We start from the raw sequence: 15945 nt of genomic DNA, 5'->3' as shown, positions 1-15945 counted from the left end.
TCTGGAGCAGAGGTCAAGAGTTGATGGTTGAGGTTTTTATCTTTGTCCTTTGTTCTTATTTGTGGATTGCTGTTTCAAGGATCAACTAGTTCTGAGTCCATCTAGCAGAATTTTAAAATATCTGTGTGATACGATAGTTGTATTGAAGTGTATATATCGATGTGTGTATCTTTGAATTTGCATAATGCACATATTTGACAATGCATGCATAGAAGAGCTGACTGAGGACCATCATGGAGAAAATTGTTCTCCTAGGGATATCACCCACAAAATGGTGGGTAACAAGCTCCAAAAAGTTGACATTCAAAATTAAAATTTGAATTTTGAAGGGTTGGCTTGCCTCCAAAAGTCCAGGTCGGCTCCCTTGCCTATTGGGCATGTCAGCCCCATCCTAGAAGCCCCCTCTTTAAGTATAAATATGCGACTCTTTTCTTCCATTAGACACACTTTCATGCCTACACTTCTCTGAAATTATGAGGCTTACTCTGGTGAGAAAACATATGATGTGGAGCAGGTCAAGAGTCATTGGTTTGAGGTTTTTATCTTAGTCTTTTGTTCTTATTTTTGGTTTGTTGTTTCAGGGGTTAACTAGTTTTGAGTACATCTCTGTATATATCGATGTGATGTGATAGTTACAATGAAGTGTATATATCGATGTGTGTATCTCTGAATCTGCATAATGCACATATTTGACAATGCATGCATAGAAGAGCCATTTGTATGATGAACGAGAAATCTTGTGGTCGCAGAGATATAGAAGTTCAAACATTTGCTCAGCCTCAATGAAAATTCTTTTGTTTCGTTTGCACTTTGAGTTTTTGGTAGAGGCCAAGACTTGCGAAAGTCGAGCCATAGCAGAGGTGGCATAAACCCAAACATGTCTATAATTCTTTGGCAAAATTGTGGTCAAGGCATTGACTTGATCACATCGGACGTGACTTTATATAGTCACTGTTTGTGTTCTAACAAAGGATTGGTGCTTTAATACATGATGGACACACTTGGACACTCACATTGTTGACATAAGTCATGCTCTGGGTTGAGTCAGGTATTGGTTCTGTAATGATTCATTCTGTGCTATGAATAAATATATAGGAAATAATGTAAAATAATGTAAATGATAATAATCATAAATAATGATTAGTTAAACTAGTAATTAGGTTGAAGAGGCATGTCTAAATGAGACATGACTCCCCATGAAGAGACACCTGCTTGGTATATAAACAAGCCTCTCATTCTCATTGTATCAATCATTCTTATTCATACATTTAATATAATATTTGTATCCTCATGGATACCTTTATATTCCAAGTCTTCTAGAATAATTAATCTGTAGAAGGAACCTTGTTCACTTCATTCTGCACCAAGGAGCTTTGGTTGTTGAGATTTGACTGCATTAACCTATGTAGTTGAAACTCGTTGCAAAGGATCTGCGGTCTCACGTTTTGGTTTAGGCTTGAAGTTCTATAGTTCATATCTATGGTCTGCTTAATTTTTGTTATGGTGTAAGTTCCTATGGGCTTGAAGTTCCATAGTTCATATCTACGGTCTGCTTAGTTTTTGTTGTGGTGTAAGTTCCTATGGACTTGTCCAGGTTGATCATCATGTTGTAATATATGTCTTCGAAAACTTGGTTTGGAAGTCAAAGTCAATGATCTGGGCACAAACGAAGGTTGAGTTTCAAGTGTTGCGGTGGATTGTTGGTTCAACTTGTGTCATGATTAAAATGCTCTGAGCTGTACGTAGGCGGGCTTGGTTGGTAGTTAAGCACACAAACTTGTCAGATTGACTATAATATGGCAAATACGTAGGATATACAATGAGCAGGGGTCCCATACCCATTTTGTTGATAGCTGCATTATATGGCATCAATTTAAATTGACATGCACTATATAATATGCAACAGTGAAGCACAGTTGGTATTCTAACAGCATTAGACCACATAGGTTGGGGACTCGAATTTGGTCACTCAACAGGTTAGAAAAGTATATTTTATTTTCGTTCCTAAGTTTCATTTTGTCTCTGTGGTTGGTGCCAGATTTGAACAAAATTCAAGTGCAACCCTTAAGCAGGTCTGTGAAGACCATGAGACAAGGAACCCTAAGGGCAGGATGGTATAAAACAAGGTAGAATTTGTCTTCCTTCAAGCCAGATTTTGAATTCATCACCGAGCCATGGTCAAAGTTAAGAGAGAGACAGTGGCTTGTTGCTGTTGACATAGCAGACTTGGTTATCTGTGGAAACTGGTTGAGGTTTATATGATATTGGGGCCACAGTAGCTGTAAGGTTAGTAATCAGACTTAGACCTCCTCTTTAAAGAGACATCTACAACAATCACAATTAAAGGCAAAGATATCAGTGTTTGAGGGCAGATCAGCAGTAGAGGCATCTTCAGTGACTTATATGATCTTCACATTTAACTATTTTGCATAAGAAAATTTGAAGGCATCATTTGAGGTACGAGGGTTGTTCAGGAAACATACTGTAAAGGCACTATTGCAGAGTGAGGCATCTGTACATTTTGCCACTACTCCATCCTTGCATTTGTTATGAATAAAATATATATAAATAATGTAAATTCAAATAAATGAAAATAATCGTAATAATGATTAGTTAATTAGTAATTAGGTTGAAGAGACATGTCTAAATGGGACATGACTCTCCATGAAGAGGCATCTACCTAATATATAAGCAGGCCCCTCACTCTCATTGTAATCATCATTCTTATTCATACTTTCTAATATATATTCTTGTATTGCAATGAAGACCTTTATATTCCAAGTCTTCTGGAGTATTTAACCTGAGAACGAACTTTGTTCGCTTCATTTGGTATTAGAGCAGTTCGGTCCTCTAGGCTGCTTAATTGCTGGACAGAGCCACCTTCTTCGATCAAGGTCTTTGACCATCAAATTCATCAACATGTTGCCATTAAAGCATTTCGCTACCAGTTTTTGGAGATTCTCCATACTGCTGACAGGCGGCCATTAGAAGAATTAAAAAAAATTCATATAAAAAAAGAGTATTAATTTTTTGTTTGTGTGTTTTATAAAAATAAAAATATATAAAAAAGAGAGAAAATAATATTTATAAAGTCAAATAAAAGAAAAAGGAAAAGGATCTTATTATATAAAAATTGGAAAAAAAAGGTGAAAAAGAAAATAAAGTATAAAAAGGGTACATATTTAAAAAAAAGATCATATATAAAAAAGAATTATTATTTAAAAGGAATTATTAAAAAAAAATTTAAAAAACCCACAAAAAAAAAGAAACAAGAGGAAAGCGACTTACCTAGGCTATCTGCAGCCACCGTTGCTCGATTGCAATACATAGCCACGAATCCCACTGCAGCGCCCACAACCGATATTGGTTGTTGCACGAAAGACCCGTGACCAATTTCTGACTCCACCAACCACTATTTATTCTCATCGACGCTCAAGTTTTTCTAAGCCGCATGTTCGGTTGTCCCACCTGCCCGTAGTTGCGTGATTCCCACCGTCGTCCACCATCCAGACAGTAGCCAGCCGTCGGGAAATATCATGTTCCATCGCTGCACTCGTTGAGCACCGCCACCGATTGGCATACCACAATTGATGCAGTGCCCTCTGCACAGACCACCATTCCAATAATTTAACAACCGCTATTCATGTCTGCCATTCTGAAAGTGTCTTGCAAATATTATTAATGTATTGTACAAATTCGGGAGCGACTTCCAGAATTACAATTAAAATTAAAGATAGTGTACTACAAAAGGGTTAGAGTGAAGGGTTTTGAAAACTGAGAGTTAACAACGACTGGAGAATCGTACCCACTGTTTCATAAAGAGTTTGAAACTTATCGTAGCCACCGTTTCATAAAGGGTTTGAAAATTGTGAGCTAACGTTGGGAGAACCGTAGCATCGTTTCATCAAACAACTAAGCAAACTTGATAATTCCAGCATTAAAAAATATTATAAAAGAAAATAGTATAGGAATTACAAGGATAGTAGAAAGTGCAAATTAAAAGGTATAAACTACACTTTAAAAGTGGCACCCTATATACCCTATATACTTATATTGACAAAAAAGAGATTGTTAGTAAAAAAGTACCTTTAATAAATGATAGAAAAATATAAGATAAAAGAGGAGATTGTTCCATTATTCAAGCCACCATAGCTGGAATAAAACGTGAGACTTGGAAAAAAAATAACAATTCATATTAAATTTAGGTTATTATAAGTATAAATAGGTTACCCTTATACTTGGGGCTTGTCCCGAGAAAGTAAAATGGAGACTAGTAATGAAAGGTTTCCTAAAACCTTTAATAAATGTGTTGATACATTATTTAAGATCAAAGGATCACTCGCAAGAAGAGATATCATAATCTCTATCATTCCTACTAAAAGAAGTAATTATGTTAGTCCTAAATGTGCTAACCAATTAGTGATTCCTGAATCAAATATAGTTGAAACGAATTTTGTTGACACAAGTGACAAACAATATGACATAAGCAATCTACACCTAAGTATTGGAGATTATACTTTTACCTCGCAATTCACCGTGAAAACCTTGTTCTTTGACGATAGTGACATTGTTTTGGGCTCACCCTATATGGAAACTCTAGGGTCCTTTATTCTAAATACAAAAAATAAGTTTTTGACATTTTTCCACAAAAAAAGAAAAAAATAACGCTACAAGATGTTACTTTGAAGCCAGATTCAGTGACGCCAGAAGACATACAAGAAATCTCAAAAATAATTCTTCAAGAAAGTAAAAAAGCGATACACAATATGTAAAAGGAAGTTAACAAAATCACCGTTGACAAGAATGAGGAAGTTTCTCGACTTAGAGACCATAGTGAAAATATACTAACGCAAATTAAGAAGCTTAAGAAGGATAAGAAGTTGTTGGAAAACAAGGGACAACAACTTGTTGAAAATGAAGCGTCGAAATCTTCAAATGTAGAAATTCAAGTTGAAGAAAAAACGAACATCAATCCAGTGAATATGACAACTCAAGAAGAAGACAAGTCAGTTGAAGAAACGACACACTTAGATGTTGCAGTTCAGATGATAAACATCCCAAGTTAAGTTTTTGTAACCAACTCAACAACATCGTTGCCTGAAGTAAATCAGAAAATTTCCACACACTTAATAAGGGAAAGTCAAACCAAAAAGTTCAATATCAACATCCGAATCATGAGAGTAGACAACTCAACCATGCTACATGTCGGGACCATTCAGAACAAAAACAACAACCTGATGTTCCAAAGAATATTGATGTAACCTCAATCCAGTCCTATGATGACAATTCGTTACAAAATGCCAGTGATCAAAATATTCCATAGAAGATTGATCTAGGATGGTCTGATCCCTTCTCAGTGCAACAGTTTTGTTTGTCACTTAGAGGATCATATTAACATGTATCGACAAAGATGACAGTTTTGAGACAGAAAGACATTTGAAACCGAAAAAAAGATCAAACCTTTTTTCATTAACAAGCTTTGAGGACAAAGCGTTTTTGTGGAGGAAGGCAATGTTCCGAATAAAATATATATAAATAATGTAAATATAAATAAATGAGGATAATTGTAATAATGATTAGTTAACTAGTAATTAGGTTGAAGAGGCATGTCTAAATGGGACATGAATCTCCATGAAGAGGCACCTGCCTAATATATAAGCAGGGCCCTCACTCTCATTGTAATCATCATTCTTATTCATACTTTCTAATATGTATTCTTGTATTTCAATGGAGATCATTATATTCCTAGTCTTCTGGAGTATTTAACCTGAGAACGAACTTTGCCCGCTTTAGCATTGTCACATTGTTGAGAGCATTTGTTGTTAGAAGTCATAGGAGATTTATCAATCATGTTGTAAAAGTCTGGAAAGTCAAAGCTGCCTCCAGATATTGCTTGTGTTGAGGAAAAATTTCAGAGCTGTTGAGATTGTATGTTAGTCAACATATGGATATGTGCGTTGATATCTGTGGTTTTGAACATTGAGCATCATAGGGCTGCTTGCTAGGGTTTTGACAGTGGAAGGTTCAAAGTTCACTAGCAGGGCTTAATGTTATCTAAGGATTTGTACTGCAGGATCTGACTATTAGGATTGGACAAAAGTTGCACTACATACAATGATTTCATCTCAAATTGCTAGGGTTTGTATGCTATTATTGGAAACGCTGTTGATGTGTACACCACAAGATGTGTTGAGCAAATTTGTTGTTGCAGCTAGGGTTTGAGACAACAGAGAGAGTATGGTTTGGTATACTGCTGGTCAGAACCATTGAGTGCATGTTTGCTGCCAATATATGGTAGAGCTAGGGTTTGATGATATTACTGTAGATTGATGTAGCTTGAGCAGTGGTGCTATCGTTGTGGACTTGATAGAGTACATTGCTAGGATTTGTCATGTTGATGAGAAGAAAGGTTTATGATGAAGAAATATTTTGTCTTGAGATTGGTTTTTGGGGCAGTTAACTAGATGCTAGTGGAATTGAGGGTTTGTTATTGGTGAGATTGTTTGATGGCTTACAAGATACAGTGAAATTGATTCAAAAATGATGTTTTGTTATTGAGCACAAGTGGATCCTTAGAAGTGACACACAAACAATCCTTAGAAGGAGATGTTAAGTTTTATTAGGGATAAAACAATTAATGGTCACCTAAGACAAAATACAGATTTTAATAAATAATTGGATAAAATAGAATCCAACTGGAAAGTTGAACACCCAACACTGCTCCTAAAAGACAATGTAATTTAGTATACCGAGAAACTGTAGTTGGAAGATCAAGAGAATTCACATATTAAGATTTTAGAAGATGAAATAACCAAACTTAAGAAAAACAAGAAGGCGTCACTACAGAAACATAAAGATCTTAAGGATATCCATTAAAAGGAAATAATAAAAAAGGACAAAGAAATTTCGCACCTTAGAGACCACAATGAAAAGTTGCTCAAACAAGTAAAAAAAGCTAAGGTTACAAAGAAAGAACTCAAGAAGCACGTATCGGGACAAGAAGAGGAAATTTTACACTTAAAAAAGCCTAATCAAAGGTTATGAGAACAAATCAAGTGTTTAAAAGATGAGAAGCTTGAATGTCATAATAAAGTTGACTTAAAAAATGAAGAACTTTTATGTCTCAAAAATCATAATCAAAGTCTACTCACTCAAATTAAGAAACTTAAAAATTATCAGAAATTGTTGAAAAACAAAGTAGAAAAACTTGTCACGAAAGAAATATTGAAGTCTTCAGACATATAGTCCAAGTTCAAGAAAAAAGGAACGAATACTTATCCAGTCAATATCATTAGTCAAGAAGATGACAAATAGTTGAAGGAAAAAACATATTTAGATGTTATAGTTCAAACCACGGAAATTCCAACTTCCAAGTGAAGATTCTAAAACCAATTCAACAACATCAATGCTTGAAGTAAATCAATAAATTGCCACACACATGATAAGGGAAAATCCAATCACAAGAACTCATCTACATCTGAATCACAAGAACAAACATCTCAATCAGTCTGCTTATCTGTATCATTCAGAATAGAAACAACAAACTTATGTTTCGAATGATATTGATGTCAACACAATCTAGTCTTACGATTAACAATTTATCCCAACTACCAAGTAATTGTAAAGCCCCACAAAAGATTGATTTTTGATGGTTAGATCATTTCACAGTGTGACAATTTTGTACCACACTTAGAAGTTCATATCATCTTGTATCATCGAAGTTGACAGCTCTAAGACGAGAAGACATTCGAGACCAAGAAAAAAGAAGAGTTCAAGCCTTTTCATTTATAAGCTTTGAGGACAAACTTTTTCTAAAGGGGTAGGTAATGTTATGAAAGTGAAGAATTAATAATTAAATAGTTAACAGTGATTAGTATACCAAAGAGGTATGTCTCAAAAGACATGAACGTTCATGAAGGGGTTCCCACCTAGGTATATGCATGGACCCTTAGTTGTAACAATCTTATATAACTTGTATTAAAACATTATTATGTAAATATATTATCTGTCCCATGGTGGACGTTCTTATATTCTGAATACTCTGACGCGCATATGAGCCTTGTTTGTAACAGAGAGGTAAGGTGGTTATAGGCCACACTGTTTTTCTTAGCAATCCAATTGACCTATTTGTGATCATTTGAGAACATTAATACAATCGTCTCATCTCATCTTATCTATCTCGTAACGTTTCATACTCCCATGCATTTGGTTACAATGCCATAGGTTAGAGCCCAATGAGTCTCCATTCTTAAGGTAACAGGTTTTACCTAAGTAACCTAACACATGGATTCGGGATTCGTTAGATACGTGGATTCAAGTGTCGGATTCAGACACGTTGACCCCCCGAAACAGGGCACGTTCGGATACGTTATATATTATTTTATTAAAAATATATATATTAAAAATTAGATATTTCTTACACAAATTCTCATTAATGATACAAATTCCTTGATTTCAAACATAGATCTTCATCTAGATGTAAGTTTTAATGTTTACAAAGTAAGTTAGTAACATTATAGCATGCATAGTACATACAAAATTCAAATAAATGTCAGATAAATGATAAATCAATGAATCATAGATTCTAAATTCATAAATGATAATACATAAGATAAAGACATTGACAACTGTAGTTTTCTCGTTAAGTCATCAAAATCAAAATGTGTTACATAGGTAGTGTAATGCCAATGACAAATAGAAATAGAAAATACAAAACAACTACAAGTATACAAGCTTCAAGGCAGTAGGTAGCTCATGACTCATGAGTCATCAATACTCATAGTCATCACCAAAATCAACATCACCGTCCTCATCATCATGGTCACCACTGCTCTCCTCTACTGCATCCTCCTCCCCTCTATCCAAAGTCGCCTCTACATCTTGCTAGTGTGGAGGATGACCCCTCTGCAGTATCACCATCATCAATAACAGGCTCTAGAACTGGATCATTGAGATCCATGTTGGCCAATGCCAACTCAACACTGTTGTCCAGACCCATATCATCAGGAAAGACATCCAACATATTTGTCTTTCCCTTCAACCACTCTTCCCTCTGCCTGTAAATAAGACGAAGGTTGGTGTGCACATACACCATTGTCTCTGCTCTGGACTGCTCAAGCCTGCTCTTCTTAACACTATACAAATTCCTCTCGCAACAAGAGGATGAAGTCACTTGAGAGGGGAGCCTCATGGCTAACTGTTGTAGAGGAGGGCTTGTTGCCTCATGATTTTCCCACCAAGAAAAGGGCTTCTTAGCCCTCCTGTCTCTAATCACATGATATCTTGCAAATCGACCAGTGCCAGTGGAAAACTCTGCAAAGGCATCCTCCACCTCATCAAGCAATGCTCTATCCTGAAAAACCCGCCTGAATACATCTTTCCTCCCCTGTGAGTTTTCACCATCCATGTGAGGAGGGTATCTGTGTGAAGGTCCACCATTCAACTATTCATAGCTGTAGTATTTTGGGTTCAATGAGTGAGCCAAACAATATAAAGTTGTGCAATTCTTGTCCCATCTGCTGACAAGAATATCCTGTATAGTACCACAGAAGGCCTCTGGTGAAGTCTAATACTCGGGGCACTCACTCTGTAAAATAAGCCTCCTCACAGAGTCAATCATGGAATCCCATCCCTCATAAACCTATCCTAAGATGGGTTGGCCTGTATTTGCAAATCGAAGCAAAGAAATGATAGGGTCCATGATCTAAATAACTAGATCTACCCTCTCCCACCAAGCATCATCTAGCACCGTGTCCTTCACTCTTTTAGAGGCTACTTGATCTGTCTTTCTCCAAAAAGACCAAAACTTTGAAATAACCATGGTTCCAAGAGCGGTCTTGACCTCGCTCAACCTCTTCAACATGATAAATGAAGAGGCAAACCGTGTATCCGCAATCTTCAACAATGATAGATTGTTGTACTCCTTGTAGATAGTGTGGGTATTTGTATGGTTTTGTACAAAGTTACGAATATGCCGCGCATCCTCAATACTGTTACCAATCCAAAGCACATTAGAAGCAATGGATTTCCGTGATAAGTTCAATGAATGGACAATGCAAGGTGTCTAAAACACTTGTGGATATTTAGCTTCCACAATCATGCACCTACATCTTCAATAACTTTAATAAACAACTCACCCATATATTGTGCATCCTTGTATTCTCCAAGTGTATCCACTGCTTTCAAGAAAACTGGACCATTCAAGGAAGACACCATGAAGTTGATGAGTGGGTGTTGTGCTGGATCTGTCCATCCATCAGAAACAATGCTAACCCCAGATGTTGGCCATGATGCTCTAATAGGCTCAAGCATTTTTTGCACCTCTTTTTTTGTCTTTGTCAACAATGTGGTTCTAAGCTTCTCTAAACCAAGAGGCACATACCATGATGGAGCCCCTTGAGTTAGAGCTCGACACATCTCAATAAATAGAGGTGAGCGTGCAACATTAAAGGATATGAAGTTTTGATAGAAAAAGAGGCAATGGTGAGATCAAGCTCTTCCCGTTTCTCCTTTTGAAAAATCTTGTCCATTGAACCAAGTGAAATTGCCTTTTTTTTTTGTTGCTTGTCCCCCACTAGAACTCTCAAATGGGAATTTGTTGCTGCCTTTTCTCAAAAATGGAAGGGGGTCATCATTCTTGGTTTTTTATTTTTTTATTTTTTATTTTGCAGCCACATTTGTCATACCAACATTGAACTCTCTTTCCATTTCTTTCCTCTTGTGTAAAGGAACTTTTGTACAAGCTCCAACTCCACAACCTGGTAAAGCCAACAAATGACCTTTCACACAGAAATATGTGCTTGTGAAAGTACTGTGGCAAAAGTTGCATCTCCAATTCACATTGCCTCCTCCCTTCACCTTGCTGCTTGGCCCATCCTCTCTTGTGACATATTTCCACAAGGGATATTTCTCAATGTTACCTTTAGGAGGAAGTCTTCCCTCAACATTACTTGCAATAGAGGGAATACTTGCAGCAGACTCTGATGAAATTGGGGGAGGAGGGACATTTCCAATGGAGACATTCTTCCCCTTCCTTTGCCCCTTACCTGCTGCCCTTGATTGAGCCATGAATACTGTAAAAAAATAAACAAAACATGCACAAATTTGTAAAAGAAATGCATATGCAAACTGCTGTAATACAAATGCAAAAAAATAGAGAGGAAATGCACTTGTTGCTTGAATCTCCTTGAAAATGCTCCACACCCTTTGTTTCTTACTCCAGAGTCCAAACTCCTCACAGCAAATCCACAACCCACCTATTGCAAAAGAGATGAGTGAAAATGATGCAAAGAAGAGGGATTTTCGCCCTTTTATGGCCGCATGGGTCCCTTTTTTCCGGATTCGTGTCTGGAAATGGGGACACAATCCGGATTCAATCGTGTCCCAATCGGACATGATGTGTCCTGATTTCCGGACACAAATTGGCACAAATCGTGTCTGATTCGCCGGATTCGGGACATGTCAGCCTGTTAGAACGAATCCGGTTTCAGAGGGTTTTACTGAGAATTAATTGCTGGAGATTTGTCATCTATAGTGCTTCTCATGAACTATTGAACTTTATTAAAATTAACAGCTGATTTAGTAGGTTTCATCTATTGAACTTTATTAAAATTAACAGCTGATTTAGTTGGCATTCCAGAGGTGCTGTGACAGAGCCAAAGTGGGTAGAAATTTCTTAGTGTGGGTGAAGGGCATATTTGTGTGTCACCATGGATCCAATCATATGGATCTGTGCAGCATATGTTGCATGTGCACCTGTGTTGTAAACCATGTTGGGCTCATTGAAGGCCCACTTGACTGGTGAATATATGTTGAACAATAGTGAGTAGATTTATGTCAGTTTCCCCAAAATTTGCTTGTTATCTGTAATAAACCTCTCTCCGGTGATAATAAATAAGCTCAATTTTTTTCTTTCTGATGACTCTTGGATCTGGAAGATAAACTCACAACCCGTATTTTTCTAAACTTGCTGCTCTTGAAATCTTTAGCTTACTTTAATGATATTAATTCAAAGTATCACATTGTTATTAAATCTAGCCTCTCCATAGATCTCTGTATATTTAAATCTTCTATTGTTCCAGAGGTCAGCTACATGCTTTTTCCACTTTTGACATATCTTTGATCACATGCTTTGCACACGACTTTTATTTGCTTCACTTCTATGCATGCATGTTTTCAGTTTTATAGTTTGCGATGATGAAGTTCTGACTTCATTTTTTTATTGTTTTATGTGATTATTTTTTCAGGTGGTTCCAAATACACGAAGTAGAAATCAGATGGGTGAAATTACGGATGGAGGTCTCTATGAGATATTTCAACAAGATTATGGTCCTGTTGGCTCTGTGCGTTTTGAGCAAGCTCGTGACAATTTCATAATAAGTAGTGCTGGCTATGCTGTTGCCAGTCTCTTGCTTCAACCAAAGGATCGACATAATGGAAACCTTCTATTTGACAAGTATCTTTCTTTTTGCTTTTCACTGACTTGCATTTTTATGCTGCCGAGTTGCTTGTTTTGTTTATATTATTGCTCCACATTATTTTTCCAGACTTACAAATGTTGATATACTTTCATCTCAATAATTGCTATTTCTCATGTGACCTTCATGGTGACCAGTATAGGAGAACCTTCCATCTCTGCCGAGGCTTGCATGCTGATTTCTAGGCCTTTTTTGACAGTTTCTTTGCAGTTTTAATACCCCCGCTGCCTGCTACAACTTAATCTTCCCCACCCATCGCTGCATTTTTCTTCCCTTTAGGTTGCTCGGGAAATTTTGCATAGTAGCGGAATATCTGCTTTTGAAGTTTCAAGATACTCATGGAGGTTTTAGCCATCTATTCAGAAGAAAATAATTATTAAAGGAAGAGGCGGATTTTATTTGCTTGTCCATTGTTGGCTCTTTTCAGTAGAAACACATTTTTTCCAAGTGATGATCTTTTAGTGGCTAGATGTCCAAGGGTTCAGACCTCTACTCTTGGTTTACATGTGTGATAATAATGTTTCGAGTCATAAGATAAGTTGTTGTGACGTTTATCATGCATGCTGCTTACAACCTGACAGTTATTTTTGGATTGTGTAACAGCATGGGCAGGCTCGTCCATATTGATTTTGGCTTTATTTTGGAAACTTCACCTGGTGGCAATATGCGCTTTGAAAGTGCACAATTTAAATTGAGTCATGAAATGACTCAATTGTTGGATCCTTCTGGTGCAATGAAAAGTGAAACGTGGAACCGGTTTGTCAGGTTTGTTCTCTGTGGACTTATATTGTTTGCTCTCTCATCTGGCATGGTAAGCTTTTTTTGTCTTGGTCATAAGTTGCCTTCATTTTGTAACTACTTGCATATTCACCAGGTTGGTAGTGAAGGGTTATCTGGCAGCTAGGCGGCACATGGATGGCATCATCAATACTGTGTTATTGATGGTTGACAGTGGGCTTCCTTGCTTTAGCCGTGGAGATCCTATAGGAAATCTACGAAAACGGTTCCATCCAGAGATGAGCGAGCGGGAAGCAGCAAATTTCATGATCAGAACTTGTACTGATGCATATAACAAGTGGACTACGGCAGGCTATGACCTTATTCAATATTTACAACAAGGCATTGAAAAATGATTCTAATCAAGGATTCTGCCATTTTGGTCTTTGTGGACCAAAGAAAAAAGTATTGTAAACTTATCCTCATGTGGTGTTGCTGCTGTTAAAGCTGGTGACATGTAGTTTATTGTAATTGGAAAAGAAAGCATCTGCAGTTCAGGCTTTAAGCTTGTATCTTTTAAGATTTTGTAGTTGTTGTAGATATCACCATTGTTTGTGTCCCTCGAGACACATTGTAAAATTAGCTCTATCATTCTGTCAGGATTTATTAATTTGAGTTTAGTTTGTCGTGCTGGTTGAGGATTTATATTATTTTTTCTCCAGCAGATTAATACAAGTTTACTATGTTCTGCTGTCACATGTAGCCTTTTTCTCCATATGACCTGGAAATCACCTGGGAGACATCTGACTACATTAATATTGTATTCTTGACAATGGTCCTTATTCCTTTTGGACAATATATAACCACTGAGTGAGTTGTTAAGAGTTGTATTGTCCCTTACTGAACAGTCGAAGGCTTTTGGTGACGGGTAGGTTAAATATGTCAGACTTCTAATTTTCCATTTTATGCTCAGAGCTTGATAAGAAATTACTTGTTTTGAGAATAGCTTTATCACAAGATTTCTGCTTTGCTATTAAGTTGAGAGCATATCTCTCAAAGATACATCCTCAATTTCATGTGACATGGATCTAATCTGCATTTTAAAAGTATTATGTGCAAACCCAAATGCCAGGTATAAAATCACGAGGAATTTTAAGTGATGATTCCAATTTACGAGTCATTGATTTTCTATAATCGCAGTTACGATGTTCTCCTTTCTTGCCATCTCATTTGTTGAGATCTATTTATGTCATGTATATAGTCATTGAACCTCTACAAAAGGGGGTGACCTTCATCGAAACCTAACAAGGATAAATTACGAAAGTCCAGCAAAGCAAAACTGATGAATAAAATTAAGTAAAGGCATGTAATAAATGAAGGGTTGGCAGTGAACTGATTGGAAAATTCCATGAAGGTAATTTGGGGACAATTTGTGTAGATTGAAAAGACACAAGCTATTGTGAATGTTCACAACGTTCAACCTTGAAGGAACACAGTTCTTACTGTTGTACATGAGCATTAGAGATGCATTACAAGAAAATTGTCATAGTAATTTTGTTATTATCATGGTAGCACATAAGCAGAAAGATATCCAAAATAACGCAGCCTAATGGCACCAACATATTCATAATAATACAGAACGACTTCAATAACAATCTTTCTTAAACATAAGTAGAAGATGATTACATGTAATCTTTCTTGGAAACATAGTAGCCATGGTCAGTGTTTTCATCACGAAAAAAAAAGAAAAGATTTTTTTTTTTTTTTTTTAAATTAATTATTCCACGAGTGTCAAGTCTGCTAGGCCTCTTTGAGGCATCTATTCAACCCCCTTTGGAGTCTATCAATATAAGTCCTCTCCTCCTCACTTTGGCACATAGAATGGTCTATTGTTTTATCTTTGTCCTAGTGAAGAAAAGAGCGAGGGGAGGCTGAATTTCAGAATAAAGGAGGAAAGGCTCAGCACTTATGGGAAGCTTTTGTTACTCATTAGATGTTATTTTGATGTTTTGTTTATGGATGAATTGATGAATATTCACTCTCTCTCATAAAGAAAGATTTATGGGTTTTCCCCTGACCTCAAGCCTAATTATGTGTGTCTTGTCTCATTGTTATTTCTACAGCGCTTTCATATATATATATATATATATAATTTAATCTGTATAATTGCTTGATGATATTGAATGTTATATGGAATTGATATTAATGAATCATTGGAAGTAGTTATTAGAAAGAAGAACATTGTTCTAGTTTGTTTCTCTAGAAAAATCAACATGGTATCAGAGCTAGAATTGGATCGCTAGACATATCTGTTGTTATGCCCTAGCTCAAGTTGATCTGGAAGGTTGAGTAGAAGACGAAGTCACCTATATCATTGCAGACTTGAGGAAACATACCTCGTGAATCTATTGAATGCAAAGTTTTGTGGCTTTGTTTGTAATATGCACAAAAGTCTGAGGCACATATCTCTTGTGCAAATTTGCAAGATTTGAGGCACAAATTGTTGTGGAATGATGCGAGGTCTAAAACACATGTCTTTGTGGAATAATGCAAGTCCTGAGCCACCTCCGAGGCTCGAATAGTCTTGTAAACAGTGCAGATTTGAGGCTCCAATAGTCCTTGTGAACAGTGTAGATCCGAGGCTCGAATAGTCCTGTAAACGGTGCAGATATGAGGCACCAATAACCTTGTGAACAATGCGAGGTCTGAGGCACTCTTATCTCTGTAACTTGGGACGAGTTTTGTGGCACTC

The 15945-nt window shown here is 36.7% G+C and overlaps 1 protein-coding gene across 2 annotated transcripts in view; it reads left to right on the top strand.

Annotated features, from left to right (window-relative positions):
* Positions 1-14075, top strand: part of LOC149224286 (Phosphatidylinositol 3- and 4-kinase family protein) — a 328841-nt gene extending 314766 nt beyond the window's left edge. For both annotated transcript variants that reach the window (XM_089386063.1, XM_089386064.1), the window contains exons 24-26: positions 12246-12454; positions 13080-13241; positions 13351-14075. In XM_089386063.1, coding sequence (XP_089242189.1) covers positions 12246-12454; positions 13080-13241; positions 13351-13609 — 630 coding nt within the window. In that variant the 3' untranslated portion in view covers positions 13610-14075. The remainder of the gene's footprint in view (positions 1-12245; positions 12455-13079; positions 13242-13350) is intronic.
* The last annotated feature ends 1870 nt before the right edge of the window (positions 14076-15945 follow it).

The sequence above is a fragment of the Pinus tabuliformis genome, chromosome Q (assembly GCF_031772625.1).
Source record: "Pinus tabuliformis cultivar Carrire ecotype Pingquan chromosome Q, CPIR1, whole genome shotgun sequence".
Lineage (NCBI taxonomy): Eukaryota > Viridiplantae > Streptophyta > Pinopsida > Pinales > Pinaceae > Pinus > Pinus tabuliformis.
Note: the sequence above shows the minus strand (reverse complement) of the source record. Positions and strands in the feature narration are given on the sequence as shown.